At 39.4% G+C, this 18,811-nt stretch overlaps 1 protein-coding gene across 1 annotated transcript in view; it reads left to right on the forward strand.

Moving 5' to 3' along the window:
- TAFA5 (TAFA chemokine like family member 5) overlaps positions 1-16,624 on the forward strand; it is a 596,064-nt gene extending 579,440 nt beyond the window's left edge. The window contains exon 4 of the mRNA XM_040343647.1: positions 15,368-16,624. Within this exon, the coding sequence (XP_040199581.1) occupies positions 15,368-15,376 (9 nt within the window). The 3' untranslated portion in view covers positions 15,377-16,624. The remainder of the gene's footprint in view (positions 1-15,367) is intronic.
- Positions 16,625-18,811: the final 2,187 nt, after the last annotated feature.

The following is an 18,811-nucleotide window of genomic DNA, read 5'->3' on the forward strand; positions in this document are numbered from 1 at the left end:
CAGGGTACTGGACAGACCACTAGGGACAACGGGGCTGTGTATTTATTTGATACAGTACTGTAATCTGTAAGATTACAGTATACTGTATCTATACTGTGTTTTTTAACTTTTTGAATTTGGCACCGAACTCCGTCCCTGTGTGTCTCAGCGCTCGCAGGGAACGTAGCTCGGCACTGTGAATCGAGCGAGACACGGTGGCTCACAGATCATAGCGGGGAGACATCGTAAGACCCAGAGGACAAGGTAAGTAACCTCTACATGGATCCTGTGATGCAATCCCGAGTGTGGCTCGGGGTTAACGCTTTTGGTATGAAAAATTCACCACAAGCCAGACTCGGAAATACCGCTCAGCAGGTTAAAGTGATTGTAAATGCTCAATCTTTTTGTTTATTAAAACAACAAACATGTCATGCTTACCTTCTCTGTGCCATGGTTTTGCACACAGCAGCCCTGATCCTTCTCTCAGGTCCCCACCAGTTCTCCTAGCTCGTCCCCCCACCCAGTGACACTATAACAAGCCACTTGCTCTGGGGGCACTCATGCATGCTCACTTCCAAGCCCCACTCTGTGGGGCTCCATTAAAACACAAGGTGTGAATTGACTCCCTGCTTCCTCTTTACTGGCTGTGATTGCTCCTGCTGCTGTCTATGAGCCAGTAAGGAGGGCGAGAGCTGAGATAACCACTGCTCTCATACACATAGCTGGTTTGAGTTCAGGCTTGGGCAAGTACAAGGTGGGGCTGGGGGGAAAATTGCAAGCAGAAGTTTTTTTGCCTTAATCCAGAGAATGCATTGAGGTAAAAAACGTATTGCTTTAGAAAGGCTGACCACTATTATAAAGACAATCTTTCTAGACCTAGAGTTGATAAAAATTTCTACCCTGCCATGTCTCACAGAACTTATTTTAAAAGGGATGCAATTACACTTAACATTTAAAAAAACGGAACTAATAACAGTAAATATTACTACTGTGGTTCATCTACATGGTAATTATACTGTAGCTCTAATGCTCCTAAAATAAAAGAGTGCACACACACACTTACCTTAAAGTTTATCCTAAGCCAAAAACAAATGTGTTCTTTATTGCATAATAGCTCTTTAATTTGGTGGCTGCATTAATTGTTTAGCTTTTTTTTCATCTGCCAGTAACACATTGCTATGAAGAAGCAGCATTATAAGCCCAAAACAGGAATACAAATGACCTTCCCCTCTCTTCTCTATGTCATACAGGGTTGTTTTGTAGTCCAGAGACGCTAACAGATAATGCAGACAATGCTAACAGATGATGTTTTTGTTAATACTAACAGATAACAGTCAGCACAGACATGGTAATGATAAAACCATGCTCTTGGAAGGCATTGCCAATTCAGGTGGCAGTAGTTGTTTCCAGTTTTTCTATGTATTATTCAATAGGAAAATGTATCTAGTGCTGGGGTATCTACCAACATTCATTAGTTAAAAAGTTATTTTTACACTGTGTTGTGATATTGCCTTCAGTTACATGTTGTTATTCTATTGGCGATATGCTTCATTAACATTTTTTGACTTATGTACAGTGTCTATTCATGTACAGACAGGGTTAATCGGCACAAAAGCTGTGTTTGGTAAACAAAGTGCCTTGAGGACATTTGTCCTTATCACAGAATCTCTATAAAATTTGGCATCCTTCAACACAAATGTCAGTTTTTGATCAAGGAATCTGTAGAGTGGAACAGTATTATTATTGTAGGTCAGAGCTGAGGAGCCTTGCAAGAGCAGTGCAAAATATCTTAACCATACAACAGTGCCTGCATCATTAAATTACAAACCAAATTCTAAATAAAATGACAATGAACTACTCTGATCAATATGTACAAAAAGGCTGCATATATTTTCAATGTTAACCTTTTTTTTTTTTAAATATAAATTGGTGTGCCTCTAATCTTGAGGTTGGGGAATTCATAAATGAGAGAGATTGTCACAATGTAATGATACTCAATACTCGCCATTAAAAGAGAACCATGTTGGGAAATCTTCAGGGCATGTTATAATATCCCTGCTCTATAACTAATAAAAAAAAGGGTAAATGAAGAGGGCCTGATATCATATGCATAGCTCTAGTGATATACTTCTGAGAAAGGGCTGTGGTAATCAATAAATGTTTTTTTATGATTTGTTTTTGAATTTTTGTTTAAATTTTGATTGTTTGTGAATGGTCTATATTTAAGCATCTCACACATTTTGGAGAATAACCACTTGAAATCTTCTTTAACCACTTAAGGACCGCCTAACGCCGATATACATCGGCAGAATGGCACGGCTGGGCACATCTACGTATATGTACGTAGATTTTTAAGCCCATCTGTGGGCCGCGCGACCTGGTCCGAAGCTCCGGGACCCGCGGACCCGATCGCCGCAGGAGTCCCGAGATCGGTCCCCAGAGCTGAAGAACGGGGAGAGCCGTGTGTAAACACGGTTTCCCCGTTCTTCACTGTGGCGGTGTCATCGATCGTGTGATCTCTTTTATAGGGATCCACACCTACAGCCACACCCCCCTACAGTTGTAAACACACATTAGGTGACACATAACCCCTTCAGCACCCCCTGTGGTTAACTCCCAAACTGCAACTGTCATTTCCACAGTAAACAATGCATTTTAAATGCATTTTTTGCTGTGAAAATTACAATGGTCCCAAAAATGTGTCAACATTGTCCGAAGTGTCCGCCATAATGTCGCAGTCACGAAAAAAATCGCTGATCGCTGCCATTAGTAGTAAAAAAAAAAATTAATAAAAATGCAATAAAACTATCCCCTATTTTGTAAACACTATAAATTTTGCGCAAACCAACCGATAAACACTTATTGTGATTTTTTTTTACCAAAAATAGGTAGAAGAATACGTATCGGCCTAAACTGAGGAAAAAAAATGTTTTTTATATATTTTTGGGGGATATTTATTATAGCAAAAAGTAAAAAATATTGCATTTTTTTGAAAATTGTCGCTCTATTTTTGTTTATAGCGCAAAAAATAAAAACCGCAGAGGTGATAAAATACCACCAAAAGAAAGCTCTATTTGTGGGAAAAAAAGGATGCCAATTTTGTTTGGGAGCCACGTCGCACGACCGCGCAATTGTCTGTTAAAGCGACGCAGTGCCAAATCGCAAAACCTGGCCTGGTCCTTTAGCTGCATTTTGGTCCGGGTCTTAAGTGGTTAAATGATATTTTACCCAAATAACAAAGAAGAATTGTAAGGACATCTACATATAGGACCAAAGTGTTGTTCATTGCAATATGATAACTTAAGCAGGTTTCAGCATAAAAGTATGACAACAGACTAGAAATGACCATAAGGGGGTCCATATACTAAGTTTTTAAAATAATAATGTGATTCCCAATGTTCTTACTAGGTGTCATATGCACTTTCAAGAATAAGACATGCACAATCTTGAGAGTGTTATTTAACTTTCAGTTTATAGAAGTTTTTTTTTTTAAGAAAATACAAATGTAAATGGTTACAGGGTATATGGATGCACAATAAGCAATCATTCCAGTAACAGAGTAGAGTTTCCCTTGCAGATTAGCAAGGAACGCCATAAAGCAGAGGTAAAATAATAGTACATTGGCAGGAATACACTTAAGTATAATTATTTGAATAACATTTAGGTTAAACATTTCACAGGAGTAGTAATGATATTACCCTGAGGTTATATAGAGAGAGAGCAAGCATACTTTCCAACAATGGAGTAAGTGAAGGTAAATAACCAAGTTTGTCATACCATAAATAGTAATTACAACTTAAAGCGGGAGTTCACCCATTTATTAAAATATTTTTTTTCTCCCCTTAGATTTCTGCTCGTTCGGTCTAGGGGAATCGGCTATTTGTATTAAAATATGAGCAGTACTTACCCGTTTTCGAGATGCATCTTCTTCCGTCGCTTCCGGGTATGGGTCTTCGGGAGCGGGCGTTCCTTTTTGATTGACAGTCTTCCGAGAGGCTTCCGACGGTCGCATCCATCGCGTCACTCGTAGCCGAAAGAAGCCGAACGTCAGTGCGGCTCTATACTGCGCCTGCGCACCGACGTTCGGCTTCTTTCGGAAAATCGTGACGCGATGGATGCGACCGTTGGAAGCCTCTCGGAAGACTGTCAATCAAGAAGGAACGCCCATTCCCGCAGCCCATACCCGGAAGCGACGGAGAGGATGCATCTCGTAAACGGGTAAGTACTGCACATATTTTAAAACAAATAGCCGATTCCCCTAGAGAAAACGAGCAGGAATCTAAGGGGAAAAAGTGCCCTCTAAGGGTGAACCCCCGCTTTAAATAAAGGAATAGTAGAACAAGAAAGATAAGGTAGAGAAGAAAAGGTAGGGAGGATAGAATTGGGGGGGTATAGAAAGTATGTGGGTAAAGTAGTTATTCCTGTGCTACAGTGGAAACTATGGCCCGGATTCAGAAAGGAGTTACGTTGGTGTATCTCCAGATATGCTGTCTTAAAGCGGGAGTTCACCCATTTAAAAAAAAAAAAAAAATCTCCCCTTAGCTTCCTGCTCGTTCGGTCTAGGGGAATCGGCTATTTATATTAAAATATGTGCAGTACTTACCCGTTTTCGAGCTGCATCTTCTTCCGTCGCTTCCGGGTATGGGTCTTCGGGAGCGGGCGTTCCTTCTTGATTGACATTCTTCCGAGAGGCTTCCGACGGTCGCATCCATCGCGTCACTCGTAGCCGAAAGAAGCCGAACGTCGGTGCGGCTCTATACTGCGCCTGCGCACCGACGTTCGGCTTCTTTCGGAAAATCGTGACGCGATGGATGCGACCGTCGGAAGCCTCTCGGAAACCTGTCAATCAAGAAGGAACGCCCATTCCCGAAGCCCATACCCGGAAGCGACGGAGAGGATGCGTCTCGTAAACGGGTAAGTACTGCACATATTTTAAAATAAATAGCCGATTCCCCTAGTAATAACGAGCAGGAATCTAAGGGGGAAAAGTGCCCTCTAAGGGTGAACCCCCGCTTTAACTCCGAATGCAGGCCGTCGCATCTCGGCGCCTGATTCATAGAATCAGATACGCCTCAATGTTGCCTAGATACGAGCGGCGTAAGTCTCCTACGCCGTCGTATCTTAGGGTGCAATATTTATGCTGACCGCTAGGGGCGCTTCCCAAGACTTCCGCGTAGAATATGCAAATTAGGTAGATACGCCGATACGGTAGATATTGTTGGTGAATTTTTGGTGTATGGTGACATCCGAAGGTGTGCTAGCAAATTACCTTACGGTTGCAAGGTAAGCAGCTTTCAATAAAACCAATGGAATCACTTGGGGGTAGAGGGGATAACTCCCATCCGTCCTTCCAGTGGTGTGGCGCCTAGGGGGTTAAGGCTTCCTTCCAGGATGGGTGGTCAGCAAGGTAAGACGGCTCCAAAGTGTGTCACCAGGCAGGGTAGAGAAAACATAGAGGAAGCTCTCTAGTGTAGTATGTTTTAAACACTCAGCGGTTTATTCAAACATATAACAAACAGGGTACTCCCATTTAAAACAGTAATGCAGTGTATATCAGAAACGAGCAGCGAGCTTGCACTGTGCAAACGTCACTTCCGATGGCCTAGTTTCTGACGCGTATCATCACTGTCACATGAAGTCACTGCTCGTTTCTGATATACACTGCATTACTGTTTTAAAATTGAGCTCTGCAATCACTTTTGCAGCAGTTGTTTTCTTATTCTGGGTCACAGTTTTGCGCAATGTCATTTTGTCTCTTTTGATCAATTGACCATGCCAACTGTGCTTATGCTTATTGAATGACGTTTTCACGGAAACTGTATATGCCATTATAACCTTTGATACTGTACCTCACGACACCGCAAATAAATTGGCAACTTCAGTCACAGAGGCACCAGCTAAGCGAGCACCAAGAAATCGCCCTCTTTGAATCTCAGTAAGCTCTGACATATCCACATCTCCTCAGTATATTACCTCAGTCCTAAAATTATGTATGAACCTTTCGTTTCACTTTTCTCTTTTACTTCAGTAAAAGGTTCAGGTTTCAGCATAACTTCCAGCCACTCATTTGTCACTCTATAGATATTCTTGTATAGTAGACTTCCTTAATTGTAATGAGAAAGAGATATGTTGCCTGGCTAAAAGTTGAAGTGCATGAGTGATTTTCATTTCAATGACCTTATTTGATGTCACTGGGTTCTAACTTTCTTGTTTACCAAGATTCACACTATATTCACCCACAGTTCACCTACTTTTCTGATTGAATCCTATGTGTAAATGTGTGAATCTTCAGGGAAAATGTGATATTTTGGGTAAAAACTTTGGTAAATAGGACCCGATGTGCTGCAAATGATGTCACTGCGAACAAAAGATTGAAATATATATATTGTAATTAGCTACAGTATGTACATAAGGCCATCTGTCTTTCGTATTGCATACTGTAAATGAACTCTGATTCCTGTTTTGCTATACAATTTTTATACAGCAGTGCAAGTTTGTGGATGTGTCAGTTCTCTGAAAACAGTGCCTTTGTGGTCAATATCTTTTCTTAAATGTTGTTTACCATGAAAGCTGGGGGAATGCAGTAAAATGCAGAGTGACTATCTTTATTATATTTAAATAATCCTGTCAGTACCATAAAAAATATTATATAAGAAACAGGAGTCCATTGCACGCACCTAATAGTGCCTACTGGTTACTTTACATGACCTCACTAGCACCAGTAGTTTTCCAGTTTCCAGGCTTTTAAGAAAAGTCAGTGTTGACAAATCCTGCTAGTGCCTGAAGTAAAATCTGATCTTGTCTTTCCCCCCATGGGTCACCACGGGGCTTTAAAAAGAAAAACAATGGACATACCCTTTTCTAGGTGTGTTCAACCAGGTCCACTAAAATCAGAGTTCCTAATTTCTATCTCTTACTCTGCTGGTGGTGAAATTCTAAATAATGCTGAGTGAATGAGTCTGCGGGGGACAGTGCTGGAGAGCAGGTGAGTATAGCAGCCAGAGCTTCTTTGTTATATTTAGGAAATGCCTTTGACTGACATTTGTATTTATTGCTTAACCTGGAGCTAAGCTTTACTACCTCGTTCTGCATGTTTATATTATTCAGCAAGGCTGCTCATTAAAGTTGTTGGGCAGTCACAACATTCAGGACCTTGAAAAATCATGTAAAGGTGTATGCAGTCATCACAAGGTGCCTGAATTCTGTAGCATCATTTTCTGTACTAAAAGGTTTGTTCTAATTCAATAACAAAAATATAGAAAATCAGGTATGTAAAAGGTGAAAGTAATTTGGCCTTAAAGGTTCTTCATCTTGATATCCATAAAAGCTAAAAACAACTGCAACTGTAAGAGTTCATTTGAATAAACTTCAATGCCAGCTGTATATTGTCATACAATTAAACAGCTGCACATTCATATTTCAGACAAGTTATCCAATTTCCATGATTCTGGGTCATTAAAGCATTGCTGCACGTTGACTTAATTAAGTACTATTTATAGTCAGACAACTAAAAATAAAGCTGAGTGGCATAGAATATCAAAATACAGTATGCTTAGTTTTTAATGGGCAATGAATATAAAATGCTATTTTTGAATTTTTGAAAAGGCAGCATGTACATTTTTGCATATACATTTGATTGTTGCATATTTACCTGTCTATATTATGGATTAAAAATCTATCATAACCTCAAAAAGAAAAACATGTTCACTAGGGGTAAGCAACCTTAAAGAGCTGGAGATCTACCTAAACAATATAGGAGAAGTCGAAGATCACCGAGCACTGTGTCTCCTCCTCACACCTGATTTAAACCCCTATTTGCAGTACTATCGTGTCATAATCACGTGCATTACACGGCAGTCATGGGTTTAAATAGGGTGGGGAGGTGGCAACTTATTTTCTGCCTCAACACCTGTCAAACACATTAGGATAGCTTTTCAAAGGAGCAGCAGCCTACTGCACTTGTGAATGAGCCCCTAGTTGCATTCTGAAGTGGCACCTTTAGGGCTCATTTACACATAAAGCTGGGAGGGGATAAAACCATGCAGTTGAGTAATGCCCTGTACACACGATTAGTCCAAACTTATGAAAACGGACTGAAGGTCCGTTTCATCGGTTAACCGATGAAGCTCACTGATGGTCTGATGTGCCTACACACCATCAGTTCAAAAACCGATCGAGTCCAACGCGGTGTCGTAAAACACGACGACGTGCAGAGAAAAATGAAGTTCAATGCTTCCAAGCATGCGTCGACTTGATTCTGAGCATGCGCAGGTTTGGGACCGATGCTTTTACGTACTAACCATCGGTTTTGACCTATCGGTCAGGCGTCCATCGGTCCAATTTTAAAGCAAGTTCTATTTTTTTTGACCGAAGGATAACTGACCGATTGCGCCCACACACGGTCGGTTTGGACCGATGAAACGGACCTTCAGTCCGTTTTCATCAGTTTGGACTGATTGTGTGTACAGGGCCTCAGTTTTTCAGCTTTCAATCCCTACCCCCCTTTAGCTGCCGAGGCAGCAGCCAAAGGTGTACACAACCAGCTATTCTTCACACAGAATTCAAAATCGGTGGATAATTTTTTGACCAATCCAAATTCAAATCGTTCCCAAAATGTGGAATTTGTTAGCAAATGATGTGAATAAACAAAACAAATTTTAATGAATACTTTCGAATCTCTGAATTAGCAACAGTTGCATTTAATAATATCAACGCCTGGATTAAAAAAAATTAAATTTATGATAACTATATTTTATATTAGTACTAAAAAAAACAGTAGTAATTTTAGTATACATACAAAAGAAATAACTGGTACAATAGTTGCAATTAATGTTGGTATTTTTGCTACTATTTACCATGCATCTGTGCTATGCTAATTATGATGATGGTGGTGGTAATGATAATCATCAATAGTAGTAGTCACGGTTGTAATATTAATCCTACGTATTATTTTCTCACGTACCCTGTTTTGTTGTGACATGCTAACTACAGTATTTGTACCACACAGGATTAAATATATTTCTTTTACACCTTTTATAAGCCATACTTAATCTTTCAAAGTGGTTCTCTATGATCTTGAAAGCTTGTGAACAAAACCTGTGTACAATGCTTTTCCTGTTAGAACAAATGTAATCCCTCTCAATGTCACTGTCTGTCCGCTATTTTGTTGGCATTTTCTTTCAGTCATGAAACCTGTCAGTCATTGCTTTGTTTTCCTGCTTCCTTGCAGTGAGCACATCTTTCTTATTTCTGCTTCCAGATGCCTATATGGAGAAAGTATTATAAGGTCATAAACAAATTTTATGATCTTTAGTGTAATAGCCTGTAACATCAGCTCCTGTAATAGAAGCTGATGGTCATCCTTGGTTATTCTATTTTTCTGGCTCTTGCGTTAAAATGGTAGGTAAAAGCACAATTAATATTTAAAGCGGAGGTCCACCCAAAAAACATTACATAGAAATGCTCCAAAAAAATAAAAAAATAAAATTTTACTTACTAGAAATTGTGGTTGCTAGGGAGATCTTCCTAATCTGCCTCTTCCTAGTCCGCACTAGGTCTTCTTTCTCATCCTCCTCACGTTGTCTGCTGGGGAATGGAGCGAGGTGTCTTCTGGGAACTGTGTGTATCCCAGAGAACAGCAGCCCATTCAGAAAACGCAGCGCGACTCGCGCATGCGCAGTAGGAAACGGGCAGTGAAACCGGGACCTGCCACAAGTGACGGATCAGCCTTGGGGGGCCAACATCACGGGCGCCTAGGACAGGTAAGTGTCCTTATTAAAAGTCAGCAGCTACAGTGTTTGTAGCTGCTGACTTAAAAAAAATTGTGTCTGGAACACTGCTTTAATGTGAAATAGAAATAAAACAGTAACTGAAATACGGACATTTCTATTTGGTTTATTTATTTTAAATATTGCTAATACATTATTTAAGTACATTAGTTAAAGGTTAAGTTCACCTTTTTGGTCAGAATTTCACTTTTCATAATTAATAGAAGCATTTTCCAATGCCATTTCTTCCCCAGCTATCCCAGTGTGCTTTTCTCGCACTTACCTTTTCCATAGGAGGTTTAGAATCGTTTTAGTTTATTTGAATTTTTAAAATGAGTTTTAGATTCCATCACCTCCTGTAGATTCTCTTAGCATTCACTTCCTGTAGGCCATCTCCCAGAAGCCTTCACTTCCTTGTTGCATCACAAAAGAGGGTATGATATGGTATGTTTACCACGCTGGACCACACCTCATTACAATGCTACCTTCCACCAACTTCCTATACAATCTGATTGTACAATCACCTTTATATTTCCTATCAGCTATGTAGTACAAAAGCCTGTCTGATTTGATGCAAATTGAATAGATTGTTCAGTTGTGCCCTCCAATTCCATAGTTCAGGATAATCTGAAGAAAATTGTACAGAGATTGTACTACCGGTTTGCATAATGTATGGCCACCTTTTTACAAGTACATAGGAGGGAGTGGATGGAGACACTCAGTTGGCAAGCCTCAATCACATCTCCATGTAGCAAAAACTCACATTCCTGAATTTGTATGTTTTGGTTGTTTTGGAGTGTTTTCACACATTTTCACTTGAATGGGCTGCCCTGCACATAACAATCACTCCACAGGAGCTCCAGAACTTTGTGGAGCATGGTGCGTTACCTAAGTTTTTGCTGTGTTTGCCATACTTGTGATGCCTTTAACATGTAATGACAACACAATGCACATTTGCAGCATTTCTGAAATGCATGGCAATGTGTGCCTTTTCTATGCAGTATTCAATGCGTCTGAGAACACACAGATGTGAATTGAGCCTCACTGTTCTGTTGTAAACACACCAATTTCACTTTTAGGTCCCATTCACACCTAGAGTAGTGGGAGTGCATGTTTTTGGCTCATTTTTCTCATGACACGCATAGCGTAGCCCCTTGATTTCAATGGGCTGTGCTACACTTGGTTTAGGTAGTTAATGTGACGTTTTGGCGTGGTGCGAGTTGCATGTTTTTTATTGTGTTGCCTAAAGCCCCATACACACGGTCACACTTTTTGCCAACCAACTTCAAAATCTGCAACTTTTCTAATTTGTGTGACCGTGTGTACGCTCCATCGGACCAACTTTTTCGGGTTTCATCCGACAAAAAGTTGGGTCTGCAAACGGACCAACTTTCCAAGCCAACCAACTTTTGTACAAAGTGCAAATACGCATGCTCAGAACCAATGTTAAAATCAACCAACAATAGCAGAAGTTAACCAAAGGGTGGCTGTAAAGAGCAGAAAAGAGCAGAAAAACCACGTGATGTTGGGTAATTTTTTGAAAAGTTTGCAGAAAAGTCTGACCGTGTGTATGCTATGGGTGTGACTGGACAAATCAATTAAGACAAAAATCCAAGGGAAAGTTTGTTGGATGTGTGTATGAGCCTATACACTATACAATCTGATTATACAATCTCCTTTAGATTCACAAAACTTATACAATAGGAGGGAGCACCATCTATCCAATCACGCTGTATCCAATAAGACAGGCCCTTGCAATACATCAGGGGTGTCCTGTGGGCTGCATGTAGCCCCAGGGAGTTTAGCATGCAGTCCAAGCCCGTCTGGGGAAGCCAGGCAAATACATGCATGGAGAAATGTTGGGGATGCTGTGAAAACGTAGTTAATGGGTAAAGGGTGTGTGCTAATGAGGTCATCTGGTAAGCTCCTTCCTGTGTCATACTGGTTTCAAATCTATAACAGCGAGTCTGTGACTTACATATGCGTTTGCTTATGTGTGCAAGCACAGAGGTATGGGGGCGCGTTAATCTTTTTTTTCTATTAAATATTTTTTATTTTTACATTGCCCCTTCATTTTTTGATTACCTTTATTCATATTACAAGGAATGTAAACACCCCTTGTAATAGAAATAAGGGATGATAGGTCTTCTTTATGGATAGATCTGTGGTCTATAAGACTCCAAATCTCTCCTCTACCTTTGAAAGTAAAAAAAAACTATTGATCTTATCCTTCGCCCTAGACTGGAAGTGATGTTATGACGTCACTCCGGTCCTCTTAGGTCATAGAGATGATATGGTCTCTCTTCACCTCTATGGCCAGTCCATTTTTTAGTAAAAACGGTGAGCTTGAGAAACATACAGGTCTAATCAGCCTCTTGGATCACTTTTATGAGAAAGAGAGTTGTCAGCTGAAACAAAATTACCAGGGTTATGGCTTCAGCCATTACCCCGGTAAACCATTTCAAAACAATCACGTATATATACATATTGCGGTCATAACAAAAGGACCAAATGGCTTTCAATGGTGTAACCTACACAAATATAGCATAGTAGTTTCATGAATCTGAGTAATACTTTCATTACCTGTCTGTCTGCTTACCTCTGGTTGTGTATAAGGCCTGCACTCTCACACCTATCTGCTTAAGTAATCTTCCCTCAAGCATGGCTCCACCCCAGCCTCTAATGCCTCGTACACACGACCGGTTTTCCCGACGGGAAAACTGACATGTTTGCTTTTGGTTGGGAAAACCAGTCGTGTGTATGCTCCATGGCAGTTTTCCTGACAGGAAAACTGCGAGCAAAAAAATGAAAACTTGTTTTCTTTTTTCCCGTCGCGATTTTCAGCGTTTTTTTGCTCAGCAGTTTTCCTATGGGAAACACTGCAGTGGAGCATACACATGGCCGGTTTTCCCGACCAAAGCTGTCATGGCAGTTTTCCTGTCAGGAAAACCAGCCGTGTGTACACTGGGAAAAGCAACCGAGCAGGTTCTCGGTTTTCCCCTTGGTTTTTCCGGCGGACTTTTGACCACCGGGAAAACCAATCATGTGTGCTAGGCATAACTGGGAACACTATATTAACCTGTGCACTGCAAGCCAGCCTCGCTGATTAATATTGTGTGTTTGGCTTTGTGTGTGTGTCTTGCTATGTGCTCTATGTCTGATTTTTTTTAACCGTCCTTGGCTTGTTCTTGACTATCCTTGTCTGCTTCATACCCTGACATTTGGCGTGTTCTTTGAATACCCCTGTCTGCATGTTGCCCCAACCTTTTGGCTATCTCCTGACTATCCCTTGTTGTCCCGGTCTGCTGCTTCCTCTCTATTCTTCAGTAGCCTACTGTGAGCATAAGCTGGGAGACCCTGGGGGCCGAGACCTGGAGCCAGTTGCAGCAAAGTCCATCCCCACCACCAGGGGCTCTGATGAACACCTGCTGGCTCTTAAACTCCACACCCTGGGGAATCTCATGCTCTAGCTCCCAGTGTGATCTGTGTCAGTGCTCCAGAGGACCTGCTTTCTAGAACCACCCAGAGCCCTATCCGTGGCAGGCAGCCGTATGATCCACTACCTTAGCGGTGCACTCTTGATCCCAACGGCATGCATCTATCACCTGGCCTCAGGTGACCTGACAAGTAGAAGTTATTCACACAGGAAAATGCTGAGGGGAAATTTTGAGCACTTAATTCCTACTACATGCCACATTTGTAGTTTACACCATTCGGAGCCATTTGTTTGGTGTTACTGTAATGATCACTATTCAGTTATCATGATGATCCTGACTCACAGATGCTACTAAAAGTTCCAAGTTTGCTATTCAGCAATAAATATTTATTTATTTATTTTTAAACTCATGTATTTTGTTCCATTTCTAATGCAGTAATAAAATCATCTACACAGAGGGTTTGAGGAACTTTGATGAAGCTCAGGTTTCCAATCCAAACTCCATTGTGGTTATTGGGAGGTGAATGTTAAAACCAGCAATAGCTATTTTTAGGCTAATAAGGAAAGGATTGTCAAATTAAATGATATGGGGGGCTGTGCGTAGCCCTGTGAATCATGTACAAATTCAGATTGGAACAGGAATTTAAATAATGCTTAGAACAAAACATCAAAAATTACCTCTAAGTTCCATACCAGAATCTTCAGGTCTTGTATAAATTTTAATTGGTATGAATTTTAATAGGTAAGCTCACACACAAAATAAACCAAAAAAGTGTGAGTTTCCTCAAAAATCCAAACCAGACTTTATCAGCATGCAGCGTTTACATGCCTGGACAATTCTGGCCAGTAAATGAATGGGGCCAGGTGGCATTGCTGGATGCTAATAATGCAGTCTTTGTCACCACCCGCTGCTCCGCTAACAACCATTGACAGGAATGAAGTTGTCATATATAGTAGTGGTAGAAATACACGACAATATACAGTATAACATTCTGTTCCCACTAACCAATGACCAAGGTTTGGTTGAAACTTGTAATCAGACTGGACCTTGAGCTCACCCCTACTTCTCAGTTAACTTTGAACTTATTATTATTATTATTATTATTATTATTATTATAAACAGTTGTGTACTTTGGGCACATGAGATGTCTCCACTAAGACCAGCTATTAGATTTTTCCTCTGTGAGCACTAAAATGAAACTACTAGTAACAGCAATGAACAGATAGTTTAATGCAAGTGATAGGACATACTTTACTATTTAGAATTAGCTTCATCTTAGAAAAATGGAAATAGCACACATAGACATCCTTCTTCCATGTAACCCAGGGAGAATTAATTGTTAAACGTGGACCATTTACTCAAATTGTTTCAGTTTACTATCCAGGTTCTGTTGCCCACCTTACTTTATTCTGTTTCTTTATACTCTTAATATTTATTTTCCATTTATTTTGCTGTTGTTGTTGTTTGTGTGCTTCAACACACCAAAAAGTGAAATTGAAAACAATGATACTTTTTACCCTAATTGTTTTTACAAAGCACCAATTCTCAGAATGTTTTTGTGACACTTTAATAATGTTAGACCACAAAATGAAGAGATATCTCAGAGACCTGTGGAAAATCATTAGAAACCTGCATTTTGATTTTCTACAGACAAATTAAATAAAAGCCCTCGTAAATTTAAAACATAACAGCATTGCACTTACACTTCAAAATGAATCAAGGGGTGGCTTAGAAAAAATATTAGTAGAATAAAATGTAAGAAGTTTACCAATTTTCTATTTCATGTACATAGACAAAAAGAGTACCCATAATTTTAGGCATAATGCACACAAAATAAAGCATTATAGCAAGGTGTCACTATTACTGTGTTTGATAATGATATACTATAAATATTATTATTATTTTTTTTAATAAACTTGCATTTAGTAAAGTAACAACTTGCAGATAGTGGGGTGACATTTATGTTTTTTTCGATAATTTCCTAATTATTTCTGACAATATAAAAGTCCTTATCTGCATGATATTTTCTGAGTATATTTTTCACTGTTGGAAAGAGCATTGTTTAGTTCATTATAGGTTCCTTTGAGATGTGAGCATACTTACAAAAGGTTACATTTAACAGTGAACAATAGAGACTTGAAAGTAAAATATTGACTTACAGTGTGTGTGTTTATTGATCTACAGGTCTCCTGACAAATGCAACAACAGTACCCTGCAGAAGGAGTTCAAGCTTGTGAGAACAATGTACTTTAGACAATTTCACTGCTGTGGATCATCATCTTGTATGTCATCAACTCCGTCTGTTCCCCAGTATCTCATAAAAGACTGCATAATTTCTCTACATTATGAGCTAAATTTTGTCCTTCCATGTAAAGGATCACAAGAGATAAGGATACTCTACACTGGTTCAAGATACGCTTGGGCATTAGCAATACAGTTCATGGTTAACATTTCATCGATGGTACGTGTAGACTTGATGTTACCGACTTGTTTGAAATTGAATATTCTATCAATTTGAAGGGTATTCGACCACCCCAATCAGCCTTAGAAGGAAGACTGTTTTGTCTACAAGAGGACTGAGGTGCAAAAGAGATTGACTTCTTGTGCCCTGGACTGTGTGAATTTTCTTATGTGTTGGATTTAAATAAAATAGACCAAAGAGTACAGCCTATGTTAAAAATGGACAACGACCTAATCTCATCAAGCATATTGGGATTACTTGTAAAAGTTTAACATGAATGCTTACTTATGATTTAACAAAAACACACGTTCTCAGCATTTCCAAAACTGGGGTTTTACTATCCAGTGGACATCTATTGGGACATCTGCAGCAAAATGGATGCAGAATATAGCTCTTCAAAAAAAACTAAGAAACTTAATGGAGCATGGAGAAACAATTACAGCCTATGTTTTAAAACACATTTCACAAAACAGAAACTGTCTTAATGATATCTTTATTCCTCTGTACTTAGAATGACATTCCCATACTAAAACTCATTTTCACTTTTAACCAGTAAAATAGGCCTCTTCTACAATTCCATTTTGATAGATGAAATTGGATAAAACAGTATTTGCAAAAGAGCATGTTAGGTCACCTGTGGCCTCATTCGGTACACCATTTAGCACCAGAGAGAAAATTAAAGAACAAAAGTGACACTTGTTTGAAAGAGATCATTAAATGTATTTTGAAAAGCCTAAAGTTATATATTTAACAGTTTTTATATGTTGTATATTTGTAGAAAATCCTATTTAACAATTAACGTGGTAACTCTGCAATCAATGCCAGAGTTCTGTTGTGTTTATTACTTCAGTTGTCTCTGAAGTCACCAGTGTAGTTTGCTTTCTTCCATTGGGACGTTTTGGATGTAAAGCATGAGCAGAGAGGACTCTGTAGAAAAAGCAAAGAATAATGTTTATATAATATAAATGCATTCAACCATTGCACTGTTGAAAAGCATTTTCTTTTTTGGTTAATGCGTACTGGTAAAATTGTTGAATACATATCTATGTTGCTTTTCCACATTACTTTTAGCCCTGCTTACGAGTGCACATATTTTATGGCTTATTGGGATATATATGAAAGGTACAAGTCTGCCTTTAAAATCATATCATAAGTTATATCCAATAGGTAAATAATGAACTTAAGTAGCCTTAAAGAAAAAAATTGGGCTGATGATAGCTAGTATGAAAACTTCATCATGTTAAAAATGATGACCTTGATAATATCTTCATGTAGAAGATTATTTTTTAAATTGGAGCAGTTTATTATAGATATCTGACTAACATTTTTACTCCAGTCAAAAAAAGATACTATGTTATTTCTGCATAGCGTGGAGCATCATAGGTACAAGGAATTGTTTCATGAATGTTGTAGTTCCATGTGCTGATATAAGCAAATATGTAGTGACAGTATTTAGGTTTGAAAAGAACTGGTTAGTTAAACATTAACTGTATCTGGTGGAATAAAGGCACTTGACAAAATTACTTGCTGGTACTGCTGACACTTTTGCCTATATCAGCAACTGGGGTCCAAAGGATGACTGTCATCAATAACTCGTACCTCTGCAAAGCAGACCCATTTAGAGTGGGGTTCAACGTATGTCATTCTTGTTCTAAACTCACATTATAGACAGATAGAAAGATTGGGGTTGATTCACTAACATTTACCACATGCGATAAGGGTATCATGTTACTCATTTGCATAAATTATAACATGCAGTAAACTACATACAATTCACACAAAAAATAGCAAGTATGTGGTATTTACCCCAAAAAAATTGCTGGTAAATACCACATAAAAAGCTCTTAATTTCAATTCACAAATGAACCAGAGCGTTGTCATAATTACTGCCAGAGGTTAGCTGATGGTATCACATGCAGTATTTTTCAAAAAACAGCCTGGAGATCTGCTGGTTTCTAAGCAGTGGGCTGGAAAGCCGGACACCAGGTCCTTAACAACCAATGACTCATTAGCTGTCAGCGGACTTCCCCGCTGACAGCTGATTGTAAAAAAAAGCTGTCAATTTAAAAGTATGAAAAAATAGCATTGGGTCCTCCCCAGTCCATACCAGATCCTTATCCAAGCATGCAGCCTGGTAGGTCAGAAAACGGTGGGTGAGCAAGCGCCCCCCTCCTGAACTATACCAGGCCACATGCCCTTAACATCGGGGTTGGGTGCTTTGGGGCTTCTTTAAGCTTCTTTAAGGGAGCTTCCAGATTCCGATTAGCCCCCTGCCTGCAGACCCTCACAACCACCTGCCATAATTGTGGGGATGTGGCCCATGTCCCCATCAACATGGGGACAAGGTGCTTTGAGGTGGGGTTTTTTCCAGACTTTTTAATTGTCAGATTTTTTTTACAATCAACTGCTAGCGGGAAGCCCAGTGACAGCTGATGAGCCATTGGTTGTTAAGGATGCGGCAGTCGGCTTCTCGTCCCGCTCCTTAGCAACCAGCTTCAATGCGATAAATTACTGCATTAACTAATGCAGTAATTACCGCTAAATCAAAAAAATATCGCATTCGGTATTTAACTACAAATTCTTAGTCAATTGAACACTTGCACAATTGTTACAGTGTTATGCAGCATTTTACTGCATAACATTAGCCGTTAACTCTTAGTGAATCGACCCCATTGGTCCTAATTCATTTAAACCAATGACAGTTGCACAGGTGAAGTCTTGGGGGAGAACATCAACATGCATCCAGAAATAAAAGAGCCGCAGGGGACAGGGACTGCAATAAATCCTGTAATAAATATGAGGTTTTCCTTTTATCAAGAATAGCAAACAATCACAAAAACACAAAATGTAAAAGTTTTACATCTTTATCTATTCTGTAGATCAAGAAAACTGCTTGACACGTGACTTTTGGTGATGCACTGAACCCTGAAACAGAGCTGACTGTGGAAACCTACACTGATTAGAATGGGAAAATAAACAAAACATATTTTTTTACCCTTAGCGACCAATCATTTTTGAAATCTCTATTCTTGAGATTGCTTTATAAAGTGATAACTGCTATGTTAACTGCCTGTTGTTGTTTTATTACTTTAGTTTATCTTCTGCAGCAGTCTAAATTTTTTAAGTCAGCCTTGTTTCGGGGGCCACAGGTAAGGTCACAAACAGTT

This window comes from Rana temporaria, chromosome 3 (assembly GCF_905171775.1).
Source record: "Rana temporaria chromosome 3, aRanTem1.1, whole genome shotgun sequence".
In the NCBI taxonomy this organism is placed as follows: domain Eukaryota; kingdom Metazoa; phylum Chordata; class Amphibia; order Anura; family Ranidae; genus Rana; species Rana temporaria.